A 17,082-nucleotide genomic window follows, 5' to 3' on the forward strand; every position below is an offset into this window, starting at 1 on the left:
TGGCTTTTCTTCTGTCGATGGAGTATTATTTTAAAACAACTGATTTTCTCCATAGCAGCATGATGTTGTTGATAAAAGTCTTATGACAGATCAGTCAGACACTGAAGCCCCTGAGGGAGACACAGGCCAATGAGGAAGATCTCTGGAGCTTTCATTTCATGCATAATAACTTGTCATTTTAAGAGTGGTGGTAATAATCATGACAATGATTGTATCAGTTTTAACTTGTGACACACAGATTATGAAAGATGGCCTTTTCACGCAAGCAATGTGCCTAATAGGTGTAAGATTCTAATTGAATCAATAAGTTCATTATAAACAAGTAGTTTATCTCCTCAGAAGAAAATAAAAATTGATTTGACATAGATACAACAGCACTGTGAGAGACATTTAGGCTGTGTCCAAACCCTGAAGCAGCTGCCTTCCTGCCCAGTCAGTCAATAATTTTTGTATGAAGAAACCTCCTAAGGTTTCAGACCAGCCTCCAAAGCACCAAATTGGCATGTCTAATGGTCTATCTAGAAGAATTTCAAGAGAGCTTTAGACATAACCAAGCAAATATTCATGATTACAATAATTATTTCTTGGAAGAAATACTGTATAATCATATGTCGAGAAGGGACATTTAGAGATAGTCTTAGGGTGCTTCTCATTTCCTAAATTGTGCACACTGGTTTTCTCGTTCCTCCGTCCTGGAGCCTGTGACTCTGAAACCATTCAAAGTCCGCCATCATGAAGGACGTATCAATTCTTTAAATGCACCCCAAGGAGGTGAGGACAGAAGATGGAGAAAGTTTACCAAGGACACTTGAGCGAGGAAGCATTGGAGCTATGCGGAAGACTTTTTGATTGAAGCATAGCTCGGAAATAAAGCACAGTGCAACGGAAATAATCCACAACACAAGAGAAAAGCCACAACAAAACAGTAAATAAAGCACAGTGCAATGAAATTAAGCCACAAAACAACGTAAATAATCCACAACACAATGGAAATAAGCCACAACACAACAGAAATAAAGCACAGCACAATGAAATTAAGCCACAACACAAGAGAAAAGCCACAACACAATGGAAAAAGCCACATCACAACAGAAATAAAGCACAACACAACGAAATTAAGCCACAAAACATTGTAAATAAGCCGCAACACAACAAAATTTAACCACAACACAACAAAATTAAGCCACAGCACAACAGAAATAAGCCACAACACAACAGAAGCACAGCACAACGAAATTAAGCTACAACACAATGGAAATAAGCCAACACAAGAGAAAAGCCACAACGAAATTATGCAACAGTACAACGGAAGCCACAACACAACAGAAAAGCCACAACACAACAAAAGTAAACCACAACACAACTAAATTAAGCAACAGATCAAACAAAATCATGATAATTGATTTAGATCTGCCACACAAATTAAAAACCAGTTATAAAATATATATATATTTATTTTCTGTTATATTTTTTTGCATTGTGGCTTATTTCTGTTGTGCTGTGGCTTAATTGTGTTGTTTTTAACTTCTGTTTGCTTAGCTAATTTTGTTGAGTTGTGCACCCCTGGGCTACCGTTGAACCCCATTAAAAACATAAAATTGCATAGATTTGCTTGATTTGTTTTTTTGAGAACTTACTAATGAATAGACTAACTGTTCCACATCTAATATAGTCATTAATCCTGTGAATTTCTTCTGGTTACTGCAATTATAACCAACAGAATAGTTTACAAAAGATGGGCTGTTTAGGGAGTTAAACTGGCTAACTCCTCACTGTGTTCTTACTGAGTTCAATGAACTTACAGGAGTGGATGTCTTTATGTCAATAAAGCTTATGTACTCTTTCACTCTTGAATCACTCTATGATTGATACACCAAACCGTTCATGAATATTGCCTTTTTGTTCCTAGAGCTGTCTTTTTGAATTACTTACTACAGGATTTTCCATAGTCGCCTCATTCTACTAACTGCAGTCTTTGTAAATTCACTTAACTAATTGATTTCAGGAGGAATCACGTTGTTTGCTATCATGTGACAGTACAGGCAGACTGTCCGGCTGTGCAGCTGTGAAGCAGGGACGCGCGTGCTCCGGATGGGAGTGTGTGAGGGTGCGAGGCCGCCTCACTGTCAATCATACGATCTCCCGGCTGTCAATCAGTGTGACCACGCCCTCATGTCCAAGATATGATGATATTATCCGTGGGGAAGCCGGTAAGACCAAAAGACGGCCAGTAGAAACTAAACTTATATCATATTCTTTATCCCAAGTAGGAATGTGAAGATAAATAAAAACATGGCTGAAGAAGTACTAATTACGTCGACAGGTAAAACATCGGTAAGTAGACTATTTTCAGCTCTGAGAATATTTTTAGGGTCGTTTTTAAATGGGTTTTGCAACATATTATTTGTTTCGGTCTAGTTTTCATATCCTTCTCTCAAGCTTTGATATCGTACATTAGCCATATATAATATTCTGTGATAGTTTTATATATATATATATAGAAATAAAAAAAATTAGTAGAGTTGTTTAAATAGTAGGCCATATAGCCTGCTTGGTAACTATATGCATTTAATGTTTAATTTCAGTATTTAATTTTTTGCTGATAGCTGTAGGTTTTGTAATAGGTTTAAAAAATGTGTGCAATGTAGGTCATATTTAATGTAGTATTTTCCTTTTGTTATTCATGGCATGTAGAAAAAGAAACAGAATTTAATTTGATTTCTCAGCATCTTCCCTCACGTGTAGTCTGATAGCCTACATAAGCAACTGCATCTGACAATTTAGTGGGACAAATTACGTTTTCCACTCATGATCTGAAGCGTAATGACCACCACTGAAGTCTCATCATGAGAAAGAGCTATTCTCTTCTCCTCTGACCTGCACAAAATGCATAAAATATGCATAAAACATTCTTATGCCGATCAGGGTGAAAACTTCATAATCAGATCATGATAATTCATAATCAGACATATACTTTATACTGTATATGTCTGATTATGAATTAGACATCAGAGCTTCATGTTCTCCCAGTTCAAGCAGACAACTTAAACATATAAACAATACCTTTTTTTAATGTCTTTTTCATTTGTTAGTGGTATAAACTCTGTTTTCACCCTGATCCGCATAATGTTTTATGTATGTTTAAAAAAAGAAACAACAAAGTGAAATAGCTTGCCTATTTCAGATAAGAGTAAGCACCATTACAACTTACAGGCCATTGTTTACTTACCATCACTAGCAGGTATATATGAAATGTTTAATTATTCAGTTTATTTTAATAATGCATACTGTATTGTTTGCTTCAACCTAGTAATCTTCATATTTTCTTGTTGCTCTTTAATAGCACCTAACCTCATCTCTGCTGGCAGTTGCTTTCCTCACCTCCTTTGGTAGCTCTATGCTCTATGGATACAACTTAGCTGTGGTCAACTCTCCTGCTGTGGTAAGAGCTCATTGACATACTCAGTGACACAAGTCAGCAGTGCACCTTGATTGGCCTTAACTGCTCACCGAAACAAGTAATCAGAAACATGACCAATACCTTTATATTCATCACAAAGTTTCTTAAATGTGACTTTCTTTTGATTGGCCTTCAGTAGAGATATACATGTCTAGGATGACTGTGTCTCTCAGCAGGCTGGGGAAGAGAAGAAAAATAGTGGCCTGAACAGAGGCTCTACTGAGGCAAGACCTCAGGGAATTTCGCCTACTTTAACCTGATTGCATTCTTGTTGTAGATTGTGAATTTTATGAGGAAATCTAGTATACTGGTGTAAATTAATATTTTACACGTTATATTATATGTCATATTATAGTATTTTATATAGTGCCTATATCATTATCAGGGGGAGTGGAGGCTCAGCGGTTAAGGCTCTGGGTTACTGACCAGAAGGTCAGGGGTTCAAGCACCACCGCACCGCCAAGATGCCACTGTTGGGCCCTTGAGCAAGACCCTTGACCCTATCTGCTTCAGGGGTGCCATATCATGGCTGACCCTGTGCTCTGACCCCAGCTTAGCTGGGAAATGTGAAAATAATAATAATAATAATAATTTCACTGTATATGTGCAAATGTATAAAGTGTGACAAAAAATAAATAAAGGCTATAAAAAGTATATAATGTTAACCAGAGAGCAAAAAGGTTTGCCCTGCAGAATGACATGGGACATAATGAGAAAGTTTTCCCTAGTTTTTCTTATAGACTTTCCTCAGAAACTTGAAGAAACAAAGTGTAGAACCATATTTTCATTTTTTATAGATGAGTCAGATGTTATTTGTTCATCTTGGCTTGTCAGGCATTTTGTGCTGCAGTGGTTGCCTCTAGCAGCTCTTCATGTATATAAGTAGGGACCTATTTGCCCTGCCCCATTAGCCTGTTAATGATGAAAATATTTAAATCTGGTCTCCTGACTGGCTGTTATATACCCCAATTAATTGGCTTTGTTTTGTGCTGTTTTTCTTGGAACATCATGCAAATGAAGGTGAATCAAAATATACATAAATCCAAAGATTGAGACTGAAAGTTTATATTTTTTTAAACAGAAGCTCTTTTTTGTTTTTTGGTGGTGGATTTAGTTCAGTTGAATCTATTGTTGATTGAATTGAAAGGCTGTTATAGGTGCCCTTCACCGATAAGACTGTCACCCAGTCTGTTAAGAATACTGTAGTGATCCAACTTAAATTTATTTGGAATGGAATGAATACTATAGATACACTGGAATTGAATTAGACTGTGACCTTAAAGAGCAGGAATAAGGGAGAGAGAGAAAGAACAGTGTTTATCATGAGACAGAGACCTGCATGTCCACATACAGTAGAAAGAGGTGTGCCACACTGAATGGAAGCTTTAAAACTTGGAATTTGAAAATTTAAGACAAAAGAAGCCTTATATTTTTTTTTTTTTTACAAATGTGGCAGGACCTTGTAATGCATAAAAGCTGACTTTTTAGGCTCTACATGAATTGAGTTTGACAGTGCCATTTTTCTTAAAATGCACAAAAATGTGTTTAATATATCTCTCTCTGTCACTTTCTCTGCCACTCACAGTACATTAAAAACTTCTATAACCGTACAGTGGTAAGTCGGAATGGAACTGGACTGAACGAGGAGGCCCTGACACTGATGTATTCACTCACCGTTTCTGTGTTTGCGATTGGAGGCTTGATCGGCTCCTTGATGGTGGGCACACTGGTCACCAGATTTGGAAGGTGAGTCAGGGAGAGAGACCCATAACATCTGGCATGGTGTGGTTTGCATGCCAGGAATTCCTCAGAGTGTCAAGGCCATCGAGGTAGATTTTTCCTCATCTGTCACCCCACCTGACCTCTCTGACTGCCCTAAATAACACTGCCTTTGCCTTGTAAATGGCGTTGTTTGCACTTTGGAAACAGCTGACATTTTTGTTCTGTCCACAAGGCACCAGACGTCTTTGTTCTTGTCTAGAATAGTCACAACAAGAATTAAAAGTTAATCGTCTCTGCATTTAAGGCTGGGATTGAAGAAAGTATTTTAACCTAAAAAAAAGTCACACTCTTCAGCTTTAGCTCTAAATAACTGTGAGCTGTTCAATTATCATATTTATGTTTAGCCGTAGCTTACACTTCTCTTTTGTGCTCTTCAAGGACTCTGGAGCTCCTAGTGTGTTCTGAGTGTCTATGAGTGGTGCCACAAGATTTGACTGCAGACATTTATATGCAAATGAAAGATGATGATTCATCACCCTATTTATTGTTCTAATCAATTTCAAGTTCAGCAAAATGTTTTATAGCAGTGAAGTGATCATAACGTAGAACATGGTGCAGCCATCTGTAAATCAGGGGGAAAGTTTACAACTTGATAGAACTAATCAAGGAAGGCAGCTATTTCACCCAGCCGCACTGTCATGGAACGTCAGTTATCTGGTTTTGATAGTTAAACTCCCAGGTGGCTGGCTATCAAGTATGAATGTCCTAGCTTAATGAGCAGTGTCAGAACTGGACTCCTGTGTGTTTACTTTTGCAGGAAAGGAACAGTGGTCAACTCCACTGTACTGGTGTTCTTGGCGGCATCTCTCATGGGGTTCAGCAGGATCTGTGGGTCACCAGAAATGGTCATCTTTGGACGTTTTGTAACAGGGATACATTCAGGTATGAAGAATAAGCAATTATAGCAAAATAAAGTTTTTAATAAACCTGAATGTTCTCTGATGTGCTCTGCTCATTACCTTCTCTCAGGTATCTCTCTCAGCGTGGTGCCTATGTACCTGGGAGAGATTGCTCCAAAGAACCTGAGAGGTTTCCTGGGGCTCACGCCCAGCATTTTCATTTGCGCGGGGGTTTTTTCTGCTCAAATCTTGGGCCTGCATGAACTTTTGGGAAAGGTACGACAGTGAAATTTAAAGTGATAGTTCACCCAAAAATGAAAATTCTGTCTTTATTTACACACCCTCATGTTGTTCCAATGACTTTCTTATGTAAAACAAAAAAGGAGATGGCAAACTGTTAACCTCAGTCAGCATTCACATTTTATTTGATTCGCCATCATTCAATTTGCATCTGCTTTCCACACAATGAAAGTGAATGGTGACTGAGGCTAACATCACCTTTTGTGTTCCACAAAAGAAAGTCATATAGGTTTGGAATGACATGAAGGTGAGTAAATGATGACAGCCTACTTAATACTTAAACACAAAAAAAAAATCACATCTCTTATTTTATTTTCATAAATAGTTATATATTTATATACTATTGTATACTATTATAATATACTCAAAAAGCTTGTGCAACTCACACAGCTTGTTCAAATCTGGCTGATGTGAATGTATTGAGTTCTGGCCAAGCTCTATATTCTGCTTAGATTTGTTTTACTTTGATTTGCAGGAGGAGCACTGGCCCCTTTTCCTTTCCCTTGTAGTGGTCCCCACCTTTGCCCAGCTGATGCTGTTGCCGTGGTTTCCAGAAAGTCCACGCTACCTGTTGATTGAGAAGCACAATGTTCTTGCCACCATCACTGGTGAGAGAACCACTTGGGGAGCCACTTTTTAACCACAAACAACAATTTACTCTGCATTTGTTACAATATTATTGTCTATGATATAGATGGACATCACCTTGTGTTCTGCTTGTGTGTTCTGCTTGTTGGTGCAGCCTTGAAATGGTACAGGAACAAATGTAACATCCAGGCAGAGATAGAGGAGATGCAAGAGGAGCAACGTTCTTTGTCCTCAGTGGAGACAGTGTCTGTCTGGCAGCTCCTACTAGACCACACTGTTCGCTGGCAGGTCCTCTCTGTGGTGGTTATCAACGTTGGCATGCAACTGTCTGGCATTGATGCAGTAAGGTCAGGTTAAGATATAGACTTGAGTACACTAACTGTTTTCAGATATTGCTAGTTGTAACTGCTTGTGCTTTTTAAAACAATGATCATTACTATTCATGTTAGTAAATAGAATATATGCTGTACATTTTTAAAATTGAAACAATATAATTTAATCTGTTAAAACATGAGGTGACCTCAGCAAGCAGTGAAGTGATGGGATATAGGTATGGCATTTAAAGGAATAGTTCACCCAAAATATTAAAACCATTTCAGAACCTTTGTTTTTTCCAGGCATGTGCAGAGGGGGTGGTTCTAGGGGCTTTAGCCCCTGCCCTTTTGCTGAGGTTCCCCTCCAATGGAGCAGTGGCATAGCCACGGGTGTCACCCAAAATGAAAGCTTGCACACCTGAAATAAATGACATTTTTATCTATCAAATTTTGACTAAATATTAAGCCTAATATTTTGATACATTAATAGGCCTACTCCATTGATAAAAGTGTCATTAATTTGTTTAGATAAGTATTAAAATATAACACAGAGCCAATATATAGCCAAAAAGAATTATAACGAAAAATAAATTGAAATCGTGCACGTGCACCCACCCAGTCCAACGGAGATCGTACATCCCCCTGACCCCCAACCACTTACACAGAAGAAAGTCATATGATTTTGGAACAACATGAGGGTAAGTACAAAGAATTTTTATTATGGGGTGAACTATCCCTTTAAGTATTTATTCTCTAAAGCCTTATGTTCAGAAGATTTCTTCATACATCAAATAAAACAGCAGGACATCAGGAGTGAGCTCAACTTGTGCATCAGAGCAATGACTATGGGCCTGAATTTAAAGTGGCTAAAGGTGTATTACTGTCCTCAAACATTTTTTTTAAATGCAGATTAATTATACAGACTATTAAGAGGACAGAGCTGACAGAAACACCATTCTTTACCCAAGAGAGCTTAACGAATTACAATTTTTTTTTTTTTTTTCAGGAATGTGTTTATGGAATCTAATTTGCACTGCCCTGCTAAAGCAATAAATATAGGCAATATTTCAAGCAAGTTAGATGCATTTTTTTGACATAGATCGTTAAGAGAGTGATTATGGTGATTTGACCCATGCTAATTTTTGATTGATCTATAAACATTTCATTCAGAGCTGCTTGTTTGTAGGTTTTACAATTAGTTTTTTTCACTGATTGTTAAAAGAACATTAGTGAATTTTATTTTCAATATATGGAGTACAAATTATATTAAGGATTTTTTGATGATAGTCTTTGACACTTGGATTGTTGTTTTGAATTAGAAGTGTACCTTTATCTAAAATAGCTGTGTTCTGACAGTTGAGCTCTTTCATGTGTGCATCTGTTTTATGATCAGAATTAGTGGCTACTATAGATCTGCTGAAAACATTTACCTAAAGCCAGTACATTAGAAAAGCCCCCAAAAGAACTATGCAATGGTTTCTAGAGTTTTACAAGTGAGATATACTGTAAAATTCTTTGAAGCATTTCTAGTAACCTTGAATTTAAGTTTAAACCTGGAAAGAGATTCTTTCATTTGTAATGAGGATAAAGACGAAAGGAGAGCTCAATTCTTACCAGAGTTTGCTCTGTCTAATTTGTACTGCCCCACAAAAGCAATTACTAAAGAGCCAGTATTCAAGCATTCAGAATCATTTTTGAAAAAGTGCATATTATTTTTTCCACTGATTCTGAAACAAAAAATAAAAGGAGCACATTATGTTTCTATGGGATTTTTGACACATTCTTTTGTTTAAAAAAGATAGACGCATCACAACAGAATGGAACAAGGCTTAAAGGGATAGTTCCTAACCCAAAAATGAAAATTCTCTCATCATTTACTCACCCTCATGCCATCCCAGATGTGTATGACTTTCTTTCTTCTGCAGAACACAGAAGGTCTGTAGGTCCATGCAATGCAAGTGAATGGAGACCAGAAATCAGAGGATCCAAAAATAACATAAAGAAGGCATAAAAGTAGTCCATATCACTCCAGTGGTTAAATCCATATCTTCTGAAGCGATATGATAGGTGTGAGAAACAGATCAATATTTAAGTCCTTTATACTTTCAGTCTCCACCTTTGACCAGCCCCAACCAGTAGGTGATTGAATGTGATATTGAAAGTCACTTCCACGCCAGAATGTTGAAGTGAAATTGAAAATGTTGATTTACAGATAAAAAAGGACTTGAATATTGTTTTGTTTCTCACCCACACCTATCATATCGCTTCAGAAGATATGGATTTAACCACTGGAGTTTTATGGATTACTTTTATTCTGCCTTTTGGGCCTTCAAAGTTCTGGTCACCACTTACTTGCATTTTGATGACCAGCAGAGCTGAAATATTGTTTTAAAAATCTTCGTTTGTGTTTTGCAGAAGAAAGAAAGTCATAAACATCTGGGATGGTATAAGAGTGAGTAAATGATGAGAGAATTATGAGATGAGAGAACTATCCCTTTAAGTGTCTAAACACACATTTTAAAGTTTAACTGTTTTTAATTTGGCACAGCATCTAAAAAATGTGGCGCCCTTGGCACGAGATGCTGAAAAAACTGCAAGATGTGTTGCAGTGGTCAAAGACATCTGTCTAGCACATATTTATGTACATAATAGCAGCAGACTAAGAATGCATCCTGTGTGAACAGCCGCTTAGTGTGTACAAGCAGCAGTAGCAGTCAGCATTTTTATTGTCAGTGTTTTCTTTATGATGCTAGTCTTCTCCATGTACAACTGCTGACTTCTGTTATTAGGACGTGACTGTCTGTATCCCATTTCTAATCAGAAATGTTCAAATTTTTATGTTGTGTATGTGACTGATATTTTTAAGTTAGCCTGGTCTTTATAGAGGTAATTAACTGACAGTTGAGATTTAATGGGCACACAACAGTATTTGAGCTTAGATTTTCCATTGATTTCTTGCCTTATCTGGTTACAAAGTTGAAAGAACAGTAATCTTCTTTTCAATACCTTGAAAACTCAGTAAAGCTGAGGACTCTGCAAATGATAGTAATATCCTGTCAAAATCTGTGAGCAGCTGATGTCATCTCAAAGTAGGACTATCCAGGTTTGCCCTATTGGAATTTGAGATCAAATGTGAATATTAAATGACATTGTCTGTAGGACTCATAGGAAACAGGTGACCCTGTGAGCATATGTGTGTGGAGTCAGTTTAAATTGGGCTGACAGGTGGTGAGTGTTGGCTGACTTGAGCATGAGCAGCAGGAGAGAGGCAGACCGTGTGCGTCCTCTACACTCCCAGCAGCTCTCTGATTACCCCCATGCCTAACCTCACACACAGCCCTCCAGCTCTCAAATTGAATCTGAAGTGTTGTATACCGCAACTGCTCGCAGTCATAATATGCCACCTGTACAAGCCAAAATTACGTCCTGTGCCTCTCCCCTTTTTCTAACCCCTGTCTCTCTTTCCTCTTTCCCAGATCTGGTTTTACACCAATGACATCTTTGAGAATGCTGGGATTCCAGCCCCTGAGATCCAGTACACCACTGTTGGAACTGGAGCTATAGAGATTGTTGCAGGCCTTATAGGGGTGAGTTTTCTTATTCAACCAACGCTTTTACAAAAAAGGCCTGTTATCACTGTTATTATCTAGAGTTCACAGGAGCAAGTTAAAAGTATGTCTTTCAATTACTGATAAATAAAAAAAATAGAGACCGATTTGATTTTCGGTTTGATATTTTTGTATTTATTTACCAATTTTCACTATATTCTACGTACTTAATCAGTTATCAGTTCTATAATACAACTGTATCATATTATATATAAATATATACAATACACATATTGATGATGTTGTTGTTGTTTTTCAAATATTCATAACAAACATGTTTTTATTGTTTTAGTAGTATAATAATTTAGCTATAGTTGTGTCAAAATAGGAAAAGAATAATCAATGTATTGGTATCTGTCATAAATATACAATAGCAGTCAATCTATAGTAAGTGTCTATTTGACAGAGTTTTTAGTGAAGAGAAATTGTTTTTTTGGGAGTACTTTTAGAGACTATTACTTCACTGGAGCTGAAAATATCAGTAGAAAGGAAGAACATCTCTGCCTTCCCATCTCTTCTCAATCGTTTTCATTTTGCTTTTCCCTCAATTTTCCCCAGCTCATGTTATGTATTTTTCTGCTCTGACACTCATAAAAAACACTGGATGAGATGAGCATTAGAGAGACTGATGTTTCTTGTTTTTAGCGGCTCCATTCTTGGGTCACATCTCAGAGCTGTAATGAAGGCTAGACACAGTCTCACTCTCTCCCAGTTGCATCGCTTAGGCAGGATTTAGTGATACACCAGCAGCGACCAGAGAAGAAGAGGCACGCAGTTAGTCAGAAGAACTCATTGCTGTCAGTGTCAATTGGTCTTCACTTGGGAGGCGAATGGCACACAGGAGGAAGGCTAGAGATTGGTTATAAAATTACAGCTATTCATTCTTATGTCAGCTGCACCCTCCTTTAAGTAAAAAGCACACAGCTTTAGCTCTCAATTTTAGCAGCACTTAATGAAAAAACACTGCTTCACTTTTACGCTTTCAAAAGCATCAGAAGCCATCCTTTCAGTTCAGTGGTTACTAATTAATTTGAGTGGATCAAAAATGAAGTGTACATTATACCCATGTAACAAAATGTTTCTTCTACAGTGTTTCACCATAGAGCGGCTGGGGCGCAGACCCTTGATAATCGGGGGTTTTGGTGTCATGGGAATGTGTTGTGCTGGGATAACAATATCTCTCATTCTTCAAGTAAGTAAAATACAGCTAACTTCAACTCTTCCTTTTAATAATTACACTGGCTGTTGAAAAAACTGTTGGCTACATTAGTTGGATAACTGAGAAGTTTTCTTTATTCAGTTTTTGTTGTTGTTGCTTGTTTTTCATTTTGTTTTGTTTGCCATAGTGATATCTGATTTGTGAGCGAATCATTCTTTTGAGTCGGTTCTTTTTTAATGAATTGGTCAAACTAGTTCACAAATTGGTCTGAATGATTCATTAGCAAATCAGTCTGAATTTAAACGATTTCTAAAAATCCCTCCCTAGAAATCCTTCTCCAGTAATTACAAACGACTGGAAAGGTCATGGAAATTGATTGGTCAAAAAGTGTGGGAACCTTCCATGAGTAATAATGCTTTTTTCACCTTTACGCAGACACATGTGCCTTTCATGAAATATGTGAGTGTGGGGTGTGTGGTTGGTATCATCGCTGGATTCTGTATAGGGCCAGGTAATCTCTATGCTTTCTCACTCTCTCTTCCTCACTTAATCTGTTTATTAAACTGATCTACATGGCTACATCACATTTAATCATGCCCAGATACATTGAGTAGAGAACTGCTTCAATTGGATGAGCAGTTTTCTGCTCTTTGACCCTGAATTCCCTGATGACGTCTTCAAATAGTGAAATAGCGTCACCTGGGGGTAGAATTTGAACTGTTTAGTTCAGTGTTTGACCTTGATTACAGTGTGTGCACTATTTGTTCCATTCATTTATAAAGAAATACAGGTAACACTTTACAATAAGGTTCCATTTGTTAACATTAGTTAATGCATTAGGTATCATGAACAAACAATTAACAATATATTTTAAAGCATTTATTAATCTTTGTTAATGTTAGTTAATAAAAATAAAATTTTCATTGTTAGTTCATGTTAGTTCAAAGTGCATTAACTAATGTTAAAAAATACAACTTTTGATTAAAAAAATTAAACTAAGATTAACAAATGTTTAAAGTATTGTGCATTGTTAGTTCATGTTAACTAATGTTGTTAACTAATGTTATCAAATGGAACCTTATTGTAAAGTGTTACCAAAATACATGTTATTTAATTTATATGCATGTTTTACATGTCCATATTTAATATGTTCAAATTATGCAAAGGCTCTCAAACGTTCAGAGAAAAATGGTGATAGGTTTTGAAAGTATTTATTATTCAAGTTATGATACTACAAATTCTGAAGTGCATAATAAATATTGCAGATTGCACTTGGATTAACGTATGCTAATAAGTGTGTATATCTATTCATACAAATGATGATCATACCTTTAATAGAATTAAGAAACATTGCATATTTTGCATCTAACATATATTCTAATCCATGAAACAATAAATTCATAATATATTATTACATATTAATATTTCAGAATATATCTACATAATGTTTTATTTTCAGAATAATATGCAATACTAGCTTTCATATTATGTAATATTTTAACCTATTTTTTCTTATTGTAAGCACACTTTAGACTGTACCAATGTTTCATGAGTTTGTTTTATACAAAAATATAGTATAGTAAAATATTTTTGTGAGTTATTTCTTAGACAGAAAATGTTACAGGGTACAGATATTTTGCACATTGAATAGTTGCATCTTAACTCAACTACATCATATTTATATAGTGATAATAAATTAATATTGTTGAAATGGAGAAGATATTGTTTCAAAGATAAAGTTTGCTCTGTTGGTATTACACAAGTGTCAGACTAATAGTTTATTCACATAATAAGAGCAGAGTGCTACAGTGATGAATGAGACTGCAAATGCTTTACTGAGTTGATGCATTATCCAACCCCACTCCAAAATCTATAATTCATTCTCAGGCCCCAGTCTCAATCGGTGTAATTACGTCTTTAATTAGGATTTTTTATGGCTCATTATTCATAAACAATGATGAATATGGCTTTTTAAGACAAATCCTGCATGAACAATGAATTACAAGCAGAGTTCCTTATCAATTTAACTGCAGCACGTCTCCTGCTGCAATTATCATGCACAAATAATGAAGCCATCGCTTGGCTTGTTCCTGAATTCATTACATTTGAAATAACACCTTGTGCCTCCTTATTTTTCACTTGTAACCAAAAGGGATTAGAACTTAAGCAGTGGAACAATCTCTGATTCCTGCATATTGAGATAACGAGCTCTTCATAAAGCTGTTTATTATCCTGCTCCCACCAAGAACTGTTGCACTACAGAAATGCAGTGCATACATGCATGAATTTAAAATGGCTGTGCATTTATGTGTTCATAATTATGCATTTACATTATGCCTTTTATTAGGCTGTTGTGAATTTTTTTTATTGCACTGGTTTCACTGCACTGTTTCTATGAGTTGTAGTCCTCAAGTAAATGAGAAGTAACAGCAAGCACAGTATAAAGATGATATTATAATATACTATTTGTATGGGTGTGTGTTTTTTTTTTTTTCAGCGGGTGTTCCATTCTTGATCACAGCAGAGCTTTTCAAGCAATCGCATCGTCCAGCTGCATACACTGTGGGAGGGTCTCTTAACTGGATGTCTAACTTCACTATCGGCTTCATCTTTCCTTTCCTGCAGGTATTGTATCCATTTAGCACAGTTAAGTCTGATCTGGTTAACTTAAAGCAAAAAGTGCACAACATTTTGAAATTTAATCAACTTCATTTAATTAAACTAAGGAAAAAAAAATATTTTGTGTTCTGTTTAATTTTTCAATTACAGATGTCTGCTGGGCCCTATTGCTATCTAGTATTCTGTAGTGTGTGTCTAGCAGTGGCCATTTACGTGTTCGTTGTTATTCCTGAGACAAAAAATAAGACGTTTGTAGAGATTAGTCAGATGTTTGCTACTAAAGAAGCTGTGGAAGAGAGCCAGGCCCTCGGTCACCTAGACCAGCTCAAACTGAAGAAAATGAATGGATATGGCACGCTTGAGAATGGTTCACTTGAATTTGACAGTTCATCCTCCTGTCCTTGATCGCCAAAGAAAAGCCACAGAACACATTTGGAAGATTAAGAAATTGGATCAAATGGCTGAATGAAATAGGTTTTTATCCATATGTTAAAGGCTTGACTAAGCTCTTGTATTAATGGCTTAATATCTTGCACAAAGGGCCCAAAAGACTGCAAAAGGTCCATTCCTTCCATCAGGTTGAGACTTATAACAAAATTGTACAATACCTGTGCTGAAATTTGTTGTGAGATGGTGCTTGGAACATCTAGAGCTTTTAGAGAATGTGTGATACTTTGTATGTAAAGACAATGCCATAAAAACGTCATTTATATTGGTTTTTGAGAACTTAGTGTCATGTTCTATTATGTTCTACTATTTATCATGTTTGTGTTATGAGATTATTTTTTTCATTTATATAGGCCTTATAGTCATCAATGTTGTAGAGAGTTTATACATTACACTTAGTCATCACTTACACATTATTTTGTGCTTTAAAACATTGCTTACGTTGAAACATCAAGGTGCAAATGTACCACGTGTCCTCCTCAGAGACTTGTAGCACTTTGAAAGCATTGAGATCAAACTTGTGAAGACACCACATATCATGTGCTTTTTTCTGAAATTGTGTTTTTCATTCACAAACATTCTGAACACTCCTACAGCTGTATATATACTGTATGGTTGACTGCAAGAATGTCAAATATGTACAACACCAGAATAAGTTCATGTATGTATTATATATTAGTTTCATTGCAATTTATATGGAAAATGTGATCACGTAAAATTCAAAGTTTATGTAATATACAATTATATTACACTTCACATGTACTAAAATAATTTTTAGACTATTCAAAACTTTATAACACGCCAAATAAAAGTATTTTCAATGAGTCTGTGGTGATCCATTATTGAAAACATCAGGCGGTGGGGTGATAAATGCTTACAAAGCAGGATCTGGGTACAGACACCACTGGTTTCTGCCAAAGTCAGAGCAGAGCTTCATTAACTCTCTGAAGAGGCAGATTTAATGCTTAATTAAAGAGAAAGAGTGTTTCACCTTCCCCTATGAATAACAAACATTTGTATGACAATCCATATTCTGATATACACACTTGAGACATACCTTTAAATTAGTGCCCTCCGTATAGCAGCCCTTGGAGAGTACTATATAATACCATGTTTAAGGTATGTCTCAGATTTGTATCTGCTTATGGATATGTATCTGTCTGTGCTCTCAGGCCTGTGTGAGTGTGTTAAAGTATGAATGGGTTTCTCGGGTCTATCAAGCCCCTGGGCAGTGCTCTCCATCTGTGTGAGCCTCTCCAGATCTCCCCAGAAGAGACCCACACAGACTAATGATATCATATGCTCCCGTCTCCTGCTCTGAGAAGAGAAATTGGGAACTGAATTGTGTCAAGCTTTCTGTTTGGTTAGTCTTCAAACACCAAGCTCAAGGTCACTGGTTAAATGGGATCTCAATGGGCAATTGTGCGCACAGCTGTACTCTCCCAGTTCATTTTTAGAGGAATTACAGCACTTGCAAGGACAGCACTGTATTGAAATCCCTCAAATTCATTTTATTTTTATTCTTCTAAACTATTTTCTGCTATAAATTCAGCTCCAATTTCTTGGTACAATCTCTATTCATATATTCATATATTGTTTTGTAGATTTGATCCAGGTGTACAGTATATGCATACACTTTTTTTTAGGTTATTATTATATTTTTCCATCATATTCAACATCACAATATAATTCAAAAATATTAAACAACAGATAACACATTCCAAGAAAATTATAAAAAACACCTAATAATACCTCATAGACAGCACACCATAAAAGTGTTGTTTGATATCAGGTTTTTATAGGGCTTTTTATCGAAATACTTAAATAGGCCTAATATATTTTAGAGTATTTAGATACGCCAAAATATCTCACCCTTCTAAAAAAAAAAAAAAAAAAAAAAAAAAAAAAAAAGCCAGGCCAGGCCAGGCTTTTACTTAGAAAATTTGAATTTTACATTTCTGCAACG

At 36.2% G+C, this 17,082-nt stretch overlaps 1 protein-coding gene across 2 annotated transcripts; it reads left to right on the top strand.

The window, feature by feature from the left end:
* Positions 1 to 2,200: 2,200 nt before the first annotated feature.
* On the top strand, positions 2,201 to 15,914 carry slc2a15a (solute carrier family 2 member 15a). Of its 2 annotated transcripts, none has more exons than XM_051650698.1 (12): positions 2,201 to 2,334; positions 3,344 to 3,442; positions 5,046 to 5,206; positions 6,000 to 6,124; positions 6,212 to 6,357; positions 6,857 to 6,989; positions 7,124 to 7,311; positions 10,760 to 10,870; positions 11,982 to 12,083; positions 12,486 to 12,561; positions 14,548 to 14,675; positions 14,820 to 15,914. In XM_051650698.1, exons 1-12 carry the CDS (start codon positions 2,293 to 2,295, stop codon positions 15,072 to 15,074), a joined length of 1,566 nt encoding a protein of 521 aa, XP_051506658.1. In that variant the 5' UTR covers positions 2,201 to 2,292; the 3' UTR covers positions 15,075 to 15,914. The 2 variants fall into 2 exon arrangements, with proteins under 2 accessions (XP_051506658.1, XP_051506659.1); XM_051650699.1 differs by having other exon boundaries at positions 2,303 to 2,334; positions 5,074 to 5,206.
* Positions 15,915 to 17,082: the final 1,168 nt, after the last annotated feature.

The sequence above is a fragment of the Myxocyprinus asiaticus genome, chromosome 23 (assembly GCF_019703515.2).
Source record: "Myxocyprinus asiaticus isolate MX2 ecotype Aquarium Trade chromosome 23, UBuf_Myxa_2, whole genome shotgun sequence".
Taxonomy (NCBI): domain Eukaryota; kingdom Metazoa; phylum Chordata; class Actinopteri; order Cypriniformes; family Catostomidae; genus Myxocyprinus; species Myxocyprinus asiaticus.

What these genes read in the sequence shown, in the direction of transcription:
- slc2a15a (XM_051650698.1), top strand. Translation starts at nt 2,293, where the DNA reads ATGGCTGAAGAAGTACTAATTACGTCGACAGGTAAAACATCG. An exon ending in TTGTTGCAGGCCTTATAGGG is followed by an intron (nt 10,871 to 11,981) that starts GTGAGTTTTCTT and finishes TTTCTTCTACAG; the next exon opens with TGTTTCACCATAGAGCGGCT. An exon ending in TCATCTTTCCTTTCCTGCAG is followed by an intron (nt 14,676 to 14,819) that starts GTATTGTATCCA and finishes TTTCAATTACAG; the next exon opens with ATGTCTGCTGGGCCCTATTG.